The 17,791-nt window shown below is 46.4% G+C and overlaps 1 protein-coding gene across 1 annotated transcript in view; it reads left to right on the top strand.

The window, feature by feature from the left end:
- Positions 1–2,228: 2,228 nt before the first annotated feature.
- The window catches only part of PDLIM1 (PDZ and LIM domain 1), a 46,028-nt gene continuing 30,465 nt past the window's right edge, over positions 2,229–17,791 (top strand). The window contains exon 1 of the mRNA XM_060034434.1: positions 2,229–2,520. Within this exon, the coding sequence (XP_059890417.1) occupies positions 2,425–2,520 (96 nt within the window). The 5' untranslated portion in view covers positions 2,229–2,424. The remainder of the gene's footprint in view (positions 2,521–17,791) is intronic.

Consider the following 17,791-nt stretch of genomic DNA (forward strand, 5'->3'; position numbering starts at 1 on the left):
CAGGACAGCTGGGGATGAACGAGAGGCAGTTCCCACCTTTGGGGAGCACAGAAGCTGTGGCTCTTCAACCTTTTTCTCTTCCTAGGACACAAAATATTCAAAACTTCTACCCATCTTAGGGCAGACCCAGAATTTGGCGATTCTCCCAAATTCTGCAGGGACTTGAAACACAAGCATGTTTTTAAATCAGGAGAATCTTAATCAAAGAGGGTATAATTTTTGGCTTTGATGAAGCAGGTAGTTGACTCCTGGCTGTAACTCCACATTCCTTTTTCTCAGATTCAAGAACATCAGGATGTCTAGAGCCTGCGCTCCACAGCAAGAGAAGCCACTGCAGTGAGAAGGCCTCGCACCGCAACGAGGAGTAGCCCCCGCTCGCCACAGCTAGAGAAAGCCTGCGCGCAGCAACGAAGACAACGCAGCCAAAAGTAAATTAAATAAATTAGAAAAAAAAAAGAATACCAGGATGGGGAGTCGGGGGGATAAATTGGGAGTTTGGGATTAACAGATACACACTACTATATATAAAATAGATAAACAACAGGGACCTGCTGTATAACACAGGGAACTATATTCAATATTTTGTTATAACCTCTAATGGAAAAGAATCTGAAAAAGCATATATATCTGAATCACTTTGCTATACACCTGAAACTAACACATTGTAAATCAACTATACTTCGATTAAAACAAAAAAAGAATATGAGGATGCAAGATGAGAGGGATGGATAGATGACATAAAACGACTCTGATTTCTAAATTCAAGCAAACCATTCCCAAACCAGGCATTTGTGCTGTGACACAACTGGACAAGTAAGATAATCCTTTTATGTGTACATCTGTGCACAGGGCTTCTGGGTAGGTAGGCTAGGATCACAAAGAGACAGAACACTGGGGCTCAGGTGCCAGGATGAATTGGAGCCAAGAAAACTATGAAGAACCTGGGACCCAAAGGTCATAAGGTTGGCCAATGTATTGAGTTCATTAAATACTATGTACTAGGCACTATTATTAGGCACTGGGATACAGCAGTGATCCAAACAGATAAAAACCCCTGCCACTGGGGAACTAATGCTTAGGGGTGACCGGGGAGTACAAATAAGTGAAATATTGAGTATGTCAGATGGTGATAAATACAATGGGAAAATAAAAGCAGAGGAAGGTGACAGGGTGTTCTAGAGAGGAGGTTTTAAATAGGGCTTTCAGAGATGGCCTAACTGAGATGATGACATCTGAACAAAGGGCGAGCCTTAGGATGTCTGGGAGAAAAGCATTCCAGAGGCCCTGACGCAAAGCCTTTGAGGCAGAAGCAACAGGCCAGTGTGGGCTGGGAGCAGCACAAGGAGATGAGATCAGAGAGGGAGTTGGGGCCATTCTGTGGGTGGCCCTACAAGCATTTTAGGCATTACAGCTTTACTCAGAGAGAAGTGGGGGACCCAGTGGACAAGGAGATGTGGTCTGATCTGGCGAGGAGACGTACTCCAGGGGGAGGGGGGCAGAGCCCAGTTAGGAGGCTAGTGGCAAGTCAGCAACCCAGGTCTTCGTACTCAACCCAGTTCCCTTTCCACGCACTTGGCCCGCCTCAAACTTGAGGTGTGAATTGTTGGGAAGGGCAGAACCTACAGTGAATCCAGCCAGGGGGAAAGGTTTCTAGGAAGGTTTTTAAGTTCACTTACAACTTCGTACGTTGGTCTCATTCGCACTAGAAAAGTTCCAGTGTGCGGTTTTAACACGGGGAGCCTGGGCGACGGTCCAGTTACACCACGGACAAGCTGTGTGGCTTCTGGCAGGTCTTCTAACCTCGGCCGACCCAGTTAATTCATCTGTAAAATGGGGCTATAAATGCCCTGACTGCTTCATATTTTCAAACGATATCACTCGAAAGCACCTTTGAAACATCGTTGTCGTTTACAATAAAAAAAATGTGAAAATGGAGCTGACCTCAAAGGGATGACTTTGTACAGCACTTCCAAACTCTTTCAAAAGCGCCAAGCTTTGTCTCCTTCGAGGTCGCCGGAACCTACTTGCCTCTCACCTAGCGCCCGCGGCGGGGCTGGGAGTGCAGCCGGGCGGCGGCTGGCGCGGGAGGGAGGCGGCGCTGGGGGCCGGGGCGGGGCTGCTGAAATCCCGAGCCCCCCCGAGCTGACCCCAGGCTCTTTCTGCCCGACTCTTGGCCAGGCCCTGTGCGGGCGCCGGGGCGGAGGGCAGCTGCGGGCCGCGGGCGGGAGGACAGGCGTGGCAGGCGGCCGCGACGCGGCCTGGGCGGAGCCGCCCCCGCCCTCCTACCGCCCAGCTCCCGCCCGCCCCAGGCTCCCCGGGCCCGCGCCGCGCTCTCTTTCTCCGACAGCTGCCGGGGAGCCCAGCGTGCTGCTCTGCGTCCTACCCCGTCTGTCCCCGGGAGTCGCCGACCGCCGTCGCCGCGCCATGACCACGCAGCAAATAGCGCTCCAGGGCCCGGGACCGTGGGGCTTCCGCCTCGTGGGGGGCAAGGACTTCGAGCAGCCTCTCGCCATTTCCCGGGTAAGAAGAGCAGCCTGGGACGCGTGGGGAGCGGGGCCATCCCGGGCTGGGGAGCGGCGTGACCCAGAGGGGAGCTGGGGCGGCCGGGGCGCCGCGGGCGCTGTTGGAGACGGCGGCTTCCGGAGCCCGGGACGGAGCCGGGGCGGCCGGGCGCAGCCAGGTGCGCCAGGTGCGCCGAGCGCTTTCCGCGCACCTCGGGCCCGCAGCCCCCGCCGCGCTTGCCGGACCCCGCGCTCCCAGGCGAGCCAGCCGGCTGCGGAGCACCACTTACCGCGTCCGCGGGACAGAAAGGCGCAGTTTTCGTGCCTTCGCTCCGGAAGCGTGGCCGGCGCGTGGACGCGCTTTGTCCGCGGGTGAAAGGCTCAGGGTCCCCACAGATCCCGCAGGCTGAGAGGTAGCGCTTCCCCGTTCTAAACAAGCCGCAGAGCGGCGGAAAGCAGTTTGGAAGTAGCAGGAACCACCTGGAAAGTGAGGTGGAGAGGATGGGAAGTTTACTGGGGCGGGGGCGGGGAGGGCGAATGAGGTTAAACGCAACTATCGAAACAATTAGTTTCTTACTCTTTGGACTTGATCCACGGCCAAGTTTTACCTCTCTAATGTCTTTTGGAGAAATGGCGGGATTTTGGAAACAGACCCACCCGTATAAACCCTCTTGGATATTCCCCTACTTCGCGGGAGATGGCCGTGCCATATTTCTGCCTGGCATTTCGGGATTACCAACTGATCGGCCCTTTTCCCCCATAAATAGGGCTGCGGTGGGGTTCCCACCTTGTGTTTGTCTGGGGGAAGTTGGTGCTTGAAAAATTCTCAGAGGGTCCTCATCTGTTTGGAAGGGCCCAGGTTCAATCGGAGACGACCAGGTCCATGATCCCCAAATAAAGCGGAAGCCCGAGGGAGACCCAGACTCACTGTTGGAAGGCCCAGGCTTTGGTCATCTTGCTAAAGGCAAGGTTGATGTCCCACTGAGAGTTGCCACATTCAATGTGCCACCAAAAGGCGGGCAAGAAATTTTTTTTGAATGAAAAAAGGGAGCGCAAACACTCTCTGGTACCCAGCTTTTATAGGCCTATCATTCCATTCTTGGGCTCATCTGTTTGCTGAAGATGACCCTAGACCTGCCTCCCCAGCCATCTGAACATTCCTCCTTTTTCTTAGAGGGGGAGGGTGGAGAGGGAAGGGGAATATCTCTATGGGTCTTTTTGACTTAGGTGCTTGCCTCCAGCCCCCGAAAGAATATGGTGGGAGGCGCAGGAGGAAAAGAATTGGGGCTTCCTCTTTGGCTTCTCTCCAGCCACAGTCCTACCCACATTTCCTTGCAGGTGGGCCCTAGTGGAGTGATGTCTTCTCTGACCATCCCACTCCCAAAAGGGGCAGGTGCTACAGTTCTTAGGCCCTGTCTTCCACCTGCTGTCCCCAGGGGACAACTTAGATTATTCTTGCAGGTACATGCTGTCTTCCCAGCCACCAGCCAGATTCCTCAAGTGCAGAAACTGTGCCTTCCCCAAATCTGGACCCCTGCCCCCAAGGCTGGCACCGAGCTGCACCTGGCTGTGCCCAGTAAATCTTTGCAGGTTTATTAATAAATGCTTATCCAGGGAAGGCACATTTAGACTCGCTTACCTCATAGTCCATTTGTCCCCACTCTTTTGTGTCTATAATTAACCTGTCAGCCGGCTCAGCTTCTGAATTTATGTATGACATGAAACCCTTTCTTAAGAACTGGAGAATATGGCTTCCTCCAAGGAGTCGGAGCTGGAGCTGGAGGGACAGAGTGGGGGTGATTAAAAAAAAAAAAAAAAAGAATTGAGAATATATTGGCCATCTATTAAAAGGGCAATTACTGCCTGCCATTTTAGCTGGTTTTAAAAGACTTAATGTAAGTGGCCCTGTGCAGGAATGATGGTATGGGGTGGAAAACACAATACTGTGAATTCTTTAGTTTGTACCCTCATCTGTTTGTTTATTTTTTTATTAGCACATGTCTCATGAGCATATAGCGTATTCTAGAAACTATACAGCAAAGCCCTGGAGTCCCAGAAATGAAGATGACATGGCTCCACTCTCAAGGTGTTCATGGTTTAGTGAGGGAAGCTAATCTTTATAACGCCCTGGGTTGTACTTTAATTGAAAAGTGAAAGTGACTCAGAGGAGGTGACATTCTCTTGCTGACAGTAATTTACCTGTTTATTCATCTCATTATTCCCACATGGAAAAAACGTGGGCCTCCTAACTTCCTGGGAATGGGAAAGTCATTGTCGTAAAGGGTCCCTGAGGTAGCTGTCTGAGATCTGGTATAGGTCTGATTTTTGCTTCTTACTTGAGCTGTACCTGGGGTGAGTCTTCTACTGTCTGTGGCTGCCTTTTTTATCTCTGCAACGGGGATAACTCCAGCCATTGGCTGTGAGTTAAGGTATGTGAGATTGCTCTGTAAACAGTGAACAGTAGTGAGGAGGTGTGAGCATCCGCAAAGTTATACAGACGTTCTGGTTGGTAGGTGTGCTAGATTCATCATTCGGGGCAGATACAGTTTGCTGTGGTTTCGTATATGCAGACTTTGAGTCTCCACACCAAAGCAAACCATAAAATTAGGCTGGGAAAGGAGTGCCTTTTATTTAAATAGCTATGTTTGCTTTCTCTTGCATGAATTATTCTGGTATTGGCTTCATTCTTTTGTCAAACTACTAAAGCTCCTGAATATAACTCTGTAATCTTGTATACTTGAAATTTTTTCTTTCTTAACTTTTTTATTGTGAAATTAAAAAGTCATAAACTAAAAATGCACAGCAAATGCTTATAAAGTAAAGACCCGTAGAGTTACCACCCAGGTCAAGAAATAGAACATTACCAGGACCTCAGCAGCTCACTAACCTACCTCCTTGTTTTTAGCCAGTTTCTGAACAGAAACAAACAGAACACATTTGTGTGTGTGTGAATAGCTGCTTTTGTTCCTCAATATTTTCATCTTTGTTATTGTGATACACTTAAAAAATTTCAATCCAGCTCTCCAACTGTGAATGGACGTAAACTGTCTTTCTTCCTTTTACCAGTTTCTCATTTAAGCCTCTACCCTCGACTCCCTGAAGTCCTCCTTGGACTCCTGACACATTTGCAATTGTCCTCTGAGATTTTTTTTCTCTGTCAGTTCCTGCTCCAGGTCTACAGTTGTCTATCTCCTTGAGTTGTGGTATGTTTTTTTTTTTCCCATGTCAATTTCTTATTTCCTCTAGTTGCTTTCCATGGAAGTCTTCAGAGAATCCACACCCAGGCCAAAATTGCTGCGGAGTTTATGTTGACTGTTTTTCCTCTCCCAGCAACTGACAAAAGGCAGGAAGGGGCGGGGCCAGAGATAAGGGGATGCTCTTGGTGGGAGGAGTTGCTCCTTTGCCTCTTGAGTCCTGGGGAAGCCTTTGCTAAGAGCCTCTGGTTTTCGCTCAAGTGTCCTAAGGAGTGTTTAATAATGGATACTCTGTAGTCACAGGGTCTTTTCTGACTTTAAAGAGTGTCATTTCCAGACTCAAGTAGGCTTGCGTCATGTCCTTAAGGTCGAAAGAGCAGGGCTTATCTGTCAGATTGTGAAAAGTGAGAATTGTCCATAAAGGCTCATTATGCATTAATGGCCCTTGCTCTGTACTCCCTCATTCTGTGAAATTGATCACCTGGGAAATATTAGCTGCTCCAGCTGATCTAAGGAGAGGAGGAAGAGGATGAATTACAGGGAATGGCTTGGAAGTGAATGCTTGAGCCTACTGGCATGAAATTCACCAAGCCATGTTATGTCCCTTTGACCAGAGACCCTGCCCCTTACCTAAAATCCTGGATGCCAACCTTGCTGGCTTGTCTTTGAGGAGGAGAGAGCGGAGAATGGTGTTAAGGTATTGCAACAGGGCAGATAATTGAGAGGACGTTATCATTTAACCACTGAGATCACTCTCCTACTCTGATCAGGACTGGGGAAAGCACCAGAATTGCTCTTGTGCTGGGACTAGTTAGGAGTGGCTTCCAAGCTGTGCTCATTCCCTAGGCCGTAACTTGCCATTGCTCCCTGGAGGAGAGGAAAATGAGTATTCTTTGCCTTTTACAGGGGAGAAGCTCAGTGCCCATAGGTTAGGTAATTTGTTTGAATTTACAAATTTTTTCAATGAATGAACTACTTCTTAACTTCTTTGTAAAGGAAAAGGTTAAGGCTCATTTAAAAATGAGCAAAAGGCTATGTCAGAAAATTATTTTTTAAAGGATGATTTGACTTCCAGTATGTCTCAGAGGAGAGCCTGGAGAAGCTTCCAGAACTTCTGTATGGTGCCTGGTAGAGTGTCCAGGGCAGGAACTCAGGCTGAACTCCAGTCCTGAACACCACACTGGGTGACCCCAGGTATGTCACGTGCCTTCTCTGGGGCTCAATTCTCTGTAAAGATAAATAAAATAATAAATAAGTAAACCAGTGGTTTTGTACCCTTTGAATATGAGGGCCCCCTTTTTTTTTATTGTTAAAAAGTGTCCCAACCTCTCATATGACACTAATTGTACCTTCAACCACCAGTTGATGAGAAAGCGTAATATGAATTCAGAAATGTTTTCAGATGAATTTGGGTTGTGTTATTCATCTGAATATCTATGCCCAAATGACTCTTATGTTAATCACAAGAGCATCCATTTACACTTGGAAGATTTGTGTGAGACTATTTATTTGATTGGCTTGCAGCAATGACCATAGTTAAACTGTATATGACTTTTTATATGCCAGGCAGTGTTCTAAGAGCTTAACATAGTCTTTCAGTAGTCGTCACAAGTATCTTGTGAGGTAGATACAATTAAGATACCCATTTTACAGATGAAAAAACTGAGCCATGGAAACATTAGGTACTTTGCCCTTGTCATACAGTAGTGAGTGGATAGAACTGGAATTTGGCTGAGCGGTCTGGCTTCAAAGCCCATAGCCTTAACCTCTCTGTCATAATAATGTTTTAACAGTAGCTAATATATTTTGAATGGCTACTCTGTGCTAGGTGTGTACTGCATTATCTTTTTCTGTACTCCCCACAACCCACGACACAGGGACACAGGACACACAATACATACAGTAAATTGAAGAGCTGGGATTTGAAGCCAGACAGATTGACTCCCAGGCCAGCTTCAACCACAGTATTCTGCCTCCTGATAAGCTGTAACTGTCAATATTTCATTGATAATAATATTACCCAGCACCCAGGTCTGAGAAGTGCTAATGGCGGGGCAGTCATCAACATGAGGGGCAGGACTCTCCTGGGCTCCTCACCGCAGAGGCCCTCATGCCCATGGGGGTTGGCTGGGTTGGCCTCAGCCTGAGTGCCCCTGGAGCTCAGAGCAACCTAGAGAGCAGCACCTCCCCTTCCTGTTTCTCCTGAAAAGCTAGAAGCCATGGCCCCACCTGGGAGAACTGACAGACCAGCCACAGGATTCCATGGCCGTGCGGGCAGGGAAGAACAGAAGAGCCGAGGAATTGGACGCTTTGCCAGAGAAAAGCCTCTGTAGGTGGCCAGGAGGGGATTTGGGGGCAGTTTTTATGGCAAATGAAGATGACCAGGGAGAGGACAGATCCACCTTGCCCAGCCAAGGATGGGCCTGCAAAGTGGCGGCCAAGTCCAGAACAAAATGTACCCATGAAAACCTCAGACGAGGAAGGTAACTTCTGTATGGCACTTAGCGCCCTGTGGGATTGTTGATACTGTTACTAGGGCCGACGTGGGTGACGTGGAAAGCTCATCTGTGACTGAGGTCCGTGGTGTATTTTCATATGTGTAGTACACTGCCTTCTCAGCAAATGCCATAAACATGAAAAACACCTTTCCGAAGAACACTCTGGTCTTGTAGGAGGCCAGGTTCTTGATCAAGGACTCGGCCTAATTTTAATAGCTATGACTACTCATGTCTATCAGATAAGAAGATAGGACATAGGGATGACCTGTATAGGATAAAGTTGTCAAATGCATACAGATAAATAAAATTCAGGTGATGCAGCAATGACTTACATCCATTTCTTTAAAAAAATTATATAAAAAATAAAAAAAAAATACTTACACTTCCACAGCTGAACGTGATCAGACCCTATGACCCAACAATTCTCCTAGTTAACTGCTCAATAGAAATGTGTCCACATGGCACCAAAAGACATGTCAAGAATCTTCAAAGCAGCACTATTCACGATAGCCCCAAACTCGGAACAGTTCAAATGTCTAACAACAGTGGAATGGAGAAATAAATGGTGGTACATATAAATGTATTTATAAACGTATAAATAATGATATGAAACACTGCAGCCATGAGAATGAAGGAATTACAACCATGCACAATGACATGGATCAGACAGGCAGACATGATGTTGAGAGAAAGAAGCCAGACATAAAGCATAAATACCACATCATTGCAATTATATAAGATTAATCAGGCAAAATTAATCTATAGTGTTAAAGGTTGGGATCACAGTGACCTTTGCCAGGAGGTTGGTGATGGGAAGGAGGCACGAGGGGCCTTTGGAAGTTCAGGTAATGCTCTGTTTCTTTATTTGGTGCTGATTCCACGGGTGCACTTTCTTTGTGAGAATCCGTCCAGCTGTTTATTTACAATTCGTGTCCTTTTCTGTATGTGTGTTATGCCTCAATAAAAATCTTACATAACAACCCTTGTGCTTATTATAAAAGATCAAATAATATAAAAATGTGGACAGCACAAGGTAAAAGCCTTCCAACACCTTTCCCCAATCTTATTTCTCAGAGGTAAACACTGTTTAACGGTTTGCTGCAAAACTTTTCAGACAGTTTTCCATTCGTGTAGCATTTTTAAAAATCAAATTACCATGTCATGGTGAACTATTTGGATGTCACTGCTTTGTACTTTCTGCCTTATTTTTAATGCAGCAAATCAAGAATTAAAGCCATCTTGATGTCATGGGAAAATGAAGTCTCGGTATCAGCCTGATCTAGGTTCAAACCTTGTCTTGTCCCTATATTAGCTGTATGTCCTCAGGCAGGGTTAGCCTCTGAAACCTCAGTGCTCTCATTTGTAAAGTGGGAATAATAGTCCTTGTCTTCAAAGGTTGTAGTGAGGATTAAGATGATGTCTAGACAGAGCTTAGCACTATGGCTAACACGTAGAAGGTGTCAGGATACAGTGGTACTATTAAAAAAATATATTAGTGGTAGCTACTGTGTATTGAGTGCTTATTATGGGCCAGACATTGTTCTAAACTCTACAAATGAAATCTCATTTAATCCAGCAACAAATGAGCTTGACCCTATTATAAATTTTATTTGACAAATGAGGAAACTGAAGCAATGGAGAGTATAACTGCCCAAGGTTATGTGTTTAGTGAATGATTAGGATTTGGGTTATGGGTCGTTGTTATTGGGGCTGTTTAAAAGCACACGGGATTCACTGGGACTTGTATAGGGACCTTTGAGAGACTGATGACTTCTTGATCAATTAGTCAAAGTATTCTACTTTGCTATCTGCTTTTTAATTATATTCCTACCTAAGAAATGATGGTCTTTCAGACTAAGAGCAATAAGTTCTTTGGTCGGCCACCCCTTGGCGTTAATAGCTTCCTTTTGCAGCGAGTGCGAAGTGAAGCTGGATTACGGCATAGCTCAGCTGCTTGGACCTGAACTACTTCATTGCCTCATTTTCTTAAGCAAATGGTTATGGAGTAACCAAGAACATTTTGAAACATTCTTAGGGTTTTCAAGCCAACTGCATAAGCTCATACAGCTTCTCTTTCTATAATGTGGCTTCAAAGTCTGTGCCATAGCCTGGGCCCGCAAACAAACTGAGTCAGAAGTCTGACCAAGGAGAGTTCAAATTCCGCATCTAAGTGGCATACTGCAGGGGCGGGGCTCTGCTTTGTCATCCAGCTCAGAGTCGTTTAAATTTATACCTAAATAGGGACTTCCCTGGTGGCGCAGTGGTTAAGAACCTGCCTGCCAATGCAGGGGACATGGGTTCGAGCCCTGATCTGGGAAGATCCCACGTGCCGCGGAGCAACGAAGCCGGTGCACCACATCTACTGAGCCTGTGCTCTAGAGCCCACTAAGCCACAAATACTGAGCTCGCGTGCCACAACTACTGAAGCCCATGCACCTAGATCCTGTGCTCCGCAACAAGAGAAGCCACCGCAATGAGAAGCCTGCGCACCGCAATGAAGAGTAGGCCCCGCCCGCCACGACTAGAGAAAGCCCGCACGCAGCAACGAAGACCCAATGCAGCCAAAAATAAATAAAATTTTTTAAAAAATTTATACCTAAATACTTGGACACAGCCATTAGTTTGAAGGAGGTTGTCCCTAAAGGTGCATGGCACTGAGACTGAACGTGAATTCCAAATTTCTTTATTCCAGTCTTGTTTGTATAACGTTAAAAATTATTAAGTTATCATTATTTAATATTAATACACCCAACTTGTAAGGTGATTTATAGCACCAAAATACATGGCTACAAAATTTCAAACAAAAGAACACACACCGTAAGATGTAACAAAAAATTGGGGTCTTCCCTGGTGGCGCAGTGGTTCAGAATCCGCCTGCCAATGCAGGGGACACGGGTTCGAGCCCTGGTCCAGGAGGATCCCACATGCCGCGGAGCAACTAAGCCCGTGCGCCACAACTACTGAGCCTGCGCTCTAGAGCCCGTGAGCCACAACTACTGAGCCCGTGTACCACAACTGCTGAAGCCTGTGCGCCTGGAGCCTGTGCTCCGCAATGGGAGAAGCTACCACAATTAGAAGCCCTCAGCAACTAGAGAAAGCCCGCGCACAGCCACGGAAGACGCAACGCAGCCAATCGATCAATAAATTAAAAATTTGGAACTTAGAAGAAGAAAGAGATGTGCCAGGACCTTTCAATGAGGTGGTTTCTGTAACTGCATACTACATTTAGCTGTGAGTTTTCTGGTGGAGGCAAAATAGGAACCATGTTAAGTTATTTAGGCATCTGGAGTGAAATAACTTCTGCAGTACTCCATTTGCATTCAAGGATGTTGACCAGTGGTGTAGGGGATTTTTTTTTCCTTTGTTTTGGCAAGAGATAGGAAAATACTATTCTAATGGATGTTTCTTTTCTTTTTTTTTTTGGCCTCGCCCCACGGACGGCACGTGGGATCTTAGTTCCTACCGGGGATGGAACCCCTACCCGCTGCAGTGGAAGCGGAGTCTTAACCACTGGACCTTCAGGGAAGTCCCTGGATGTTTCTTTTAAGGGCCTTTTATGCATTTTAATAGAATGTAAGCCTTGAAGTTGTCTCTGGAGGCGCTGAGATCTTAGATTCTAAGTATTTTTTGTTTACCTGGTTAACTTCGTTCAGGGAGACCTTTGGGGGAAAAAGGCTGGTCAGCATCTCCCTTGATGTTCCCAAACCTAGTGAGCATCAGAATCTTCCGGGAAGCTTTAAAAAATAAAGATTCCTGGGTCACACTGTGTAGACCAGGGGTCCCCAACCCCCGGTCCTCAGACCAGTATCTGTCTTCAGTCTGTTAGGAACCGGGCCGCACAGCAGCATGTGAGCCTCATCTGCCGCTCCCCATCGCTCGCATTACTGCCCGAACCAACCCCGCCCACCCTATCTGTGGAAAAATTGTCTTCCACGAAACCGGTCCCTGGTGCCAAAAAGGTTGGGGACCGATGGTGTAGACTCCCCTCAGTAGATCTGAAGTGGGAAGTAGAGATCTATTTATATTTTTAAAACCTGAGGGGATCTGACGACCAACTTGTTTGGGAACCATTGCCTCATCCTTGCCAATGTCATTTCCCCTTGAGTTATTGGCGAGCTAGGTCAATTTCTGGTCTGAAGTTTAGATGCCAATTCCAAGGGTCAAGGTTAACAACATTCTGTGAACATTCAGGAAATTGACCTGTATTCCTGTCTGCAGAATAAAGTCAGAGAACCTTTGAACAGGGACAGTTTCCCTTGCGGGTGTGGGGTGAGGCTGCTTCAGAACTGTTTAAACTGTTTGACAAGTATTTGGTTAAAACCCCCATCTCTGTCAAAAGAGTGGCAATACAATTTATCATCCAGACTGAAACACACTGTTGAAAATGAAATGGGGTGCTTTTGATAATTAAGCTGGGAAAATCTGTTACCATCCTGGGCAAACCAGGGTGTCTTGTAGTCCTAGTCATGAAACATTCTGCATATAATTTTTTAACTAAGTCAGTGGTCACAAGCACATTTGCATGAAGGGGTTCGGAGACAACATAAAAGAGTTTTGACTCGAGGGTGAGGTAGTGGAAAAATTAACAGCTGCAAGAAAGATGCTAAATGGCAGCTGGTCCCAGGTTTCTGTGTTGGGGGCAGTAGAGCATGGTGAGAACTGACAAAGTGGAGAGTGTCTGCCTCAGCTAAAGGGGGCAGAGTAATTTAAATTTTGAAAAGCTAAGACTGTAGACTGGATTCATTTCATGGGCCTCCTCCAGCTTTCAATCTTGAGCTTAGGGAGTTAAAGGAACCCAATCTGGCTGTCAATCAAACACGTAATTTTAAGTAGAAGTGCCTTTGGACAAGTCCTCTAGGGTAAGCCAGCCTCAGAATGGCTGTCCTAGAGGCTGAATTGTCGACCCCTCGAATGGGTCTGCTTCTCTCAACTGCCATTAGGGAATATCTGACAAATACAGTCACCTTAATCTCAACAGAGCTAGGGCTCATTGGTTGTTTCTTGGCAGTAACTGGGCAGTTGAGTCAGAGGCTATGTTTAAACTCCTTTGTTGTTCCCCATTGTTTTCCAGATAAAGTACAGTCTTGTTAAAAAGAAAATGACAGAACTCTTACAGCCTGGTCTATTTTTACATCTCCAGACTCCTCCCCTTCCTCTCCCTTCACTTCCTGTGTTTTATCTGTGCCAGTCCACGTGCTATTCCAGTAAATTGCCATGCTCTTTTCTGCCTCCTGTAGTGCCTTTGCACAGTTTTAAGCAATGCCTCCTCCATGGAGCCTTCCCTGATTTCACCTTTAGGCTCCCATTGCCTCTTTACTTGTTTCTAGCATCAGCTGTTGTACATACCTGTCTGCCCCAGGAGATTGTGAACTTGACAGTGTGCTCTGCCTGAATCATTTCAGGTAATCCTCACAACAGCCTTTCGATGCCTGGACTGTTATCACCCCTGTTTCATAGGTGAGAAGAGTGAGGCACACAGAGGTGAAACATCCCACCCAAGGGTACTTACCTCACAAGCACCAGAAACGGGACTTGAACCCTGGTCATCTAACTTCAGTAGCCACATCTTAATAAGCTACACTGTCTTTGAGAATGGACTTAAGGAATGTCTATCTGATGAGTGAATGAATGAAAGAAAGAGGTAACAGAGGAGGGATAAAATAGGTATATGCCATAATACGGGGGAAGAAAGTCATCTTTTCATTTGCTGTGGCCAGAGGGTATGCATCCAGTTTTGTATAAAAGCAATATTTAGTTATTGAGATGTAAATCGAAGAAAGTGGGAGAGCCACATCATAGTCCTATTCTGCGCCATTTAGAAGCGACATTCTATGAACCTTCTTTTGTGTTTAGAAGTCTGACGGCAGCGCACAGGCTTTAATGATGCAGTATAGGATGGATGTACAGATTGGACTCTGAGCAAAGTGTCTGCCTGCGGGGGCAAAGGGTGAGAGAGGCATGAGTGAATTCTGCAGAAGACGGCAGATTGTTCATTAGTGGAAATTGTGCCTAACCCCATTTATTCTCAGGCATCAAGAGTTGTGTGATCAAGTTGTCTGGTCCCTGGGGAAGAAAGCTGGAAGAGGGTTTTTGAGAATGTCCATTGAACAAATTAATGGGCCTGTCCCTTTGGAGGAGAGTGTAGGACTTCTGTTCTAGAAACTGAAGCTGATTCCATTCTGAGCCGGTTCTGATGGAATCTGACGGTCAGGAGGAAATCAGAACAGACAGTGGGGCGTGCTGGGTTAGGTGGACGGACCTCGGAGCCCCAGAGCCCGCCACTCACCAGCTGTCAACCCGTTCCTCCACTTCCTTCTCCATGAAGATGCAAATAATGTTGGCTACCTGATAGTATCTCAGGAGGACTGGGAAAGTCTACCCTTGCCAAACAAACTGTGTTTGACACATGATTAACACTCATTAACTGATAAATACTGCTATGATTGTGATGAATAGTTAGTGTGCAGTAAGGTTTGGAGTCCTCCATTCATGATGGGAACTAACCAGAGTTGGAGACACAGGCCTTCTGTCCTGAGGGCTTTTCAGCTCTGACTTGAGTATTTTATAAGGGGAGGAGTTACTGGCCCCCAGCTCAGCACAGACCAATGGAGATGGTTGTCTGATGGATGGCGAGTGGCACCCAGGCCTTGGCAGGAGTTTGCGACACTCCAGTTCCCTGTGTTGAAGGCCACAACAGATGAGTCTGCTCAATTCTGGATTTCTCTTTGGCTCTGACAGTGGGGTTTGGAGCCTCTGCTTGTGGCATTGTGGTAAAGCAGAAGGGGAATGGAATTTGGAATGAGGGAATCTGGTTTCAAGTTCAGGCTCCAACCTTTAGCTGTGTGAACTTGAGTCAGTCACAGCTTTTCTGAGTTTCAATTTCCTCATCTGAAAAATTATATGTTGGTGGTGAGGTCATCATCATTATTATCTCAACTAGGAGAATGTTTGTGAAAGAGCTTTGTAAAACGCAAATCCCATAATTTGTTTAAATCCATTTTCCCCCCAGAAATAGACAGCTCATAAAAGAATGCGGACTTTATTTATATGTGATTCCATCTGAGCCCCACCTAATGATGTTGTCTTATAACTTTCTGAGATTTCCTTTGGCTCCCCATTAATTTGGCTTAAAAAATAAATCAGACCAAAAGATAGGATGGCCAGGCCTTGATTACTCAGACTCAGGGCTCTTAAGACTGGTTCTAACTTGTCCAGGATCTGTTGGGATGTACTTAGCAGAAATGCCTCACCTCCAAGACAGTTGGAACCAAATGCTGGAAATTCCAGAGTTCTTAGCAGCTGAGCATATGAAAGTAAAAGGAAATTTCTGTTTTCATTTTCTCAGGCTTTTTGCCCCCCACCGCCCCCATCTCCTCATTTTAGTTTTGTGAGTGGTCCCAGTCCAGGATAGCAATGCTGGGGAAAGTGATTATTTGATTCCTTTTGAAATAGTCATTTTTTTAAAGGATGGAACGAAGCAGCATGATTACATATTTAACAACCGCTAGATATTTTGGATTCAGTCACTCATTGGACAAATATTTATTGAGCACCTACTATGTGCCAGTCACTGCTAGGCACTGGGGATACCACAGTGCATAAGGCAGACAAATCCTGCTCTCCCACACCTTACTGTTTAGTAGGCTCAAGCATTATGTAAACAAACCCACAGAATAGATTTACAAACCTAACTGACAAGTGCCGTGAAGAAGAGAGTGTATAAAAATGTTGACGGGGTGGGGGGGGCAGGGGGAAGGTTGACAAGGGATCTAACTTATTTTTATTTTATTTTTTTGCGGTACGCGGGCCTGTCACTGTCGTGGCCTCTCCCGTTGCGGAGCACAGGCTCCGGACGCGCAGGCTCAGCGGCCATGGCTCACGGGCCCAGTCGCTCCGCGGCATATGGGATCTTCCCTGACCGGGGCGCAAACCCATGTCCCCTGCATCGGCAGGCGGACTCTCAACCACTACGCCACCAGGGAAGCCCAAGGGATGTGACTTAGATTGGAGGATTCAGGAAAGTCTTCTGTGAGAAGGGTCATTTAAGCCAAGAAGTTAATCAGGTAGTGGCTGCAGCAGGTGCTAAGGCCCTGAAGCAGGAAAGAAGGCAGGAAGGCCCCTGTAGCTAGAGCTTAGTAGGGGAATGGCACAGTCCTGAGGAACCTCATTAGTGATTCCGGATTTTATCCAAGGGGACTTCTTTTTAAGACCATGAGAGTTGGTCCTGATAAATGAGTTCAATCAGGCTGTTCTCCCTGGAGACAGAGTTTGCCAACCCAGAACCACGGCTCATCCCAAATGAAGTGATGTTTAGGGCCATTTGTAAAACAAGGGGTCTGTGTTGTTCTTTAGAAAAAGCAAAATATACATGAAGTCACACCAGGTGAGTCTCCTCGGGAAGACGGGCAGAAAATGAGAGGAAGTTGTCTTTATGGCACGTACTGGGTGACTCAGAACTAACTCCCTGAAGTCAAATGAAAGGAGTGTGGCCTACGCTCGCCTGTATAAAATATCTTTTCCCAGTGGCTGCATTAGAAGAAGATCCGAACCTTGGATTGGGGACTTTTGTTTTCTAAAGGCCAGATCTCTGGTAAACAGATGATGGGAACGCCAGAAAGGAAGGTTAGGAGGTCAGGATCTCTGCACTGGTTTCCACATCCTGCTACATTCCAGGAGAGTTTTGCCTGATAAAGTCATAGCATGTCTGAACCGGAAGGAACCTCAAGGATCAAGTCATCCACCCCTTGTTTTGTGGGGATAGGGCACTGATGGGGGGGATGGCCATGACAGCAGCCACCATACTAGCCCACCTCAGAAGGGTCAGTGTTTTCCGTTTGGCAGAAACTGGCTGCTGAAAACTGCATCAGACACGGAGGCTCAGGACATAAGCCTTGTGTCCTGATTTGATGTCTTGAAAGGCCTCTTACCTGTGGTTCAGCCTTACGGAGACCCTCAAATGTTCATAGGATCTTCTTCACTGGGCTCCCAGGGGCCAAGGGCCTTCTCCAAGGTGAGGCCAGAGCCCTGTGGGTGCTGGGAGTCTGGGCGTACTCTGCTCCTGGAGGGCTTGGACTTCTCCTCAAGGAAGGTCTCTTAATGTCAAAGTCATGGACTGACCTTGGGATGATGGTCCTATTTTTAGTATACCTTGGTTTAGAAAATACCTAATAGGAAAAATCATCTCTGAGGTTAGTACTACTTCAAAATGAGTTCATACTTTGGTCATCACGATAGCGTCTATTCACTTGAAAGATAGTTGGACATCTCCACGTGAAGCTTGATATTTATTCAGGTCACGTGTAACGCTCGCTAGGCAGATGAATTTGATGACCCACTGCGGTCACTGGCTGGCTTCCCCCAAGCATGGGTTGCCCATAAATTTGGAACCACTGGTTTTAGAAGCACTGGCCTGTAAATCAGGCACCCAAAGGGGCTAAACCCTAATAGTCAGTTTCCTGGCTGGGAGGAAATGAACCAGTATAAACCTATACTATTGTATTTTAAAATATTCTTTGTTGCTTTTTTCAATTACAAAAGTAATTCAAGCTCATTGTATAAACCAAAAACATTACAGCAATGTAATACTGTGAAGTTTGGT

The sequence above is a fragment of the Delphinus delphis genome, chromosome 16, assembly GCF_949987515.2.
Source record: "Delphinus delphis chromosome 16, mDelDel1.2, whole genome shotgun sequence".
In the NCBI taxonomy this organism is placed as follows: Eukaryota; Metazoa; Chordata; class Mammalia; order Artiodactyla; family Delphinidae; genus Delphinus; species Delphinus delphis.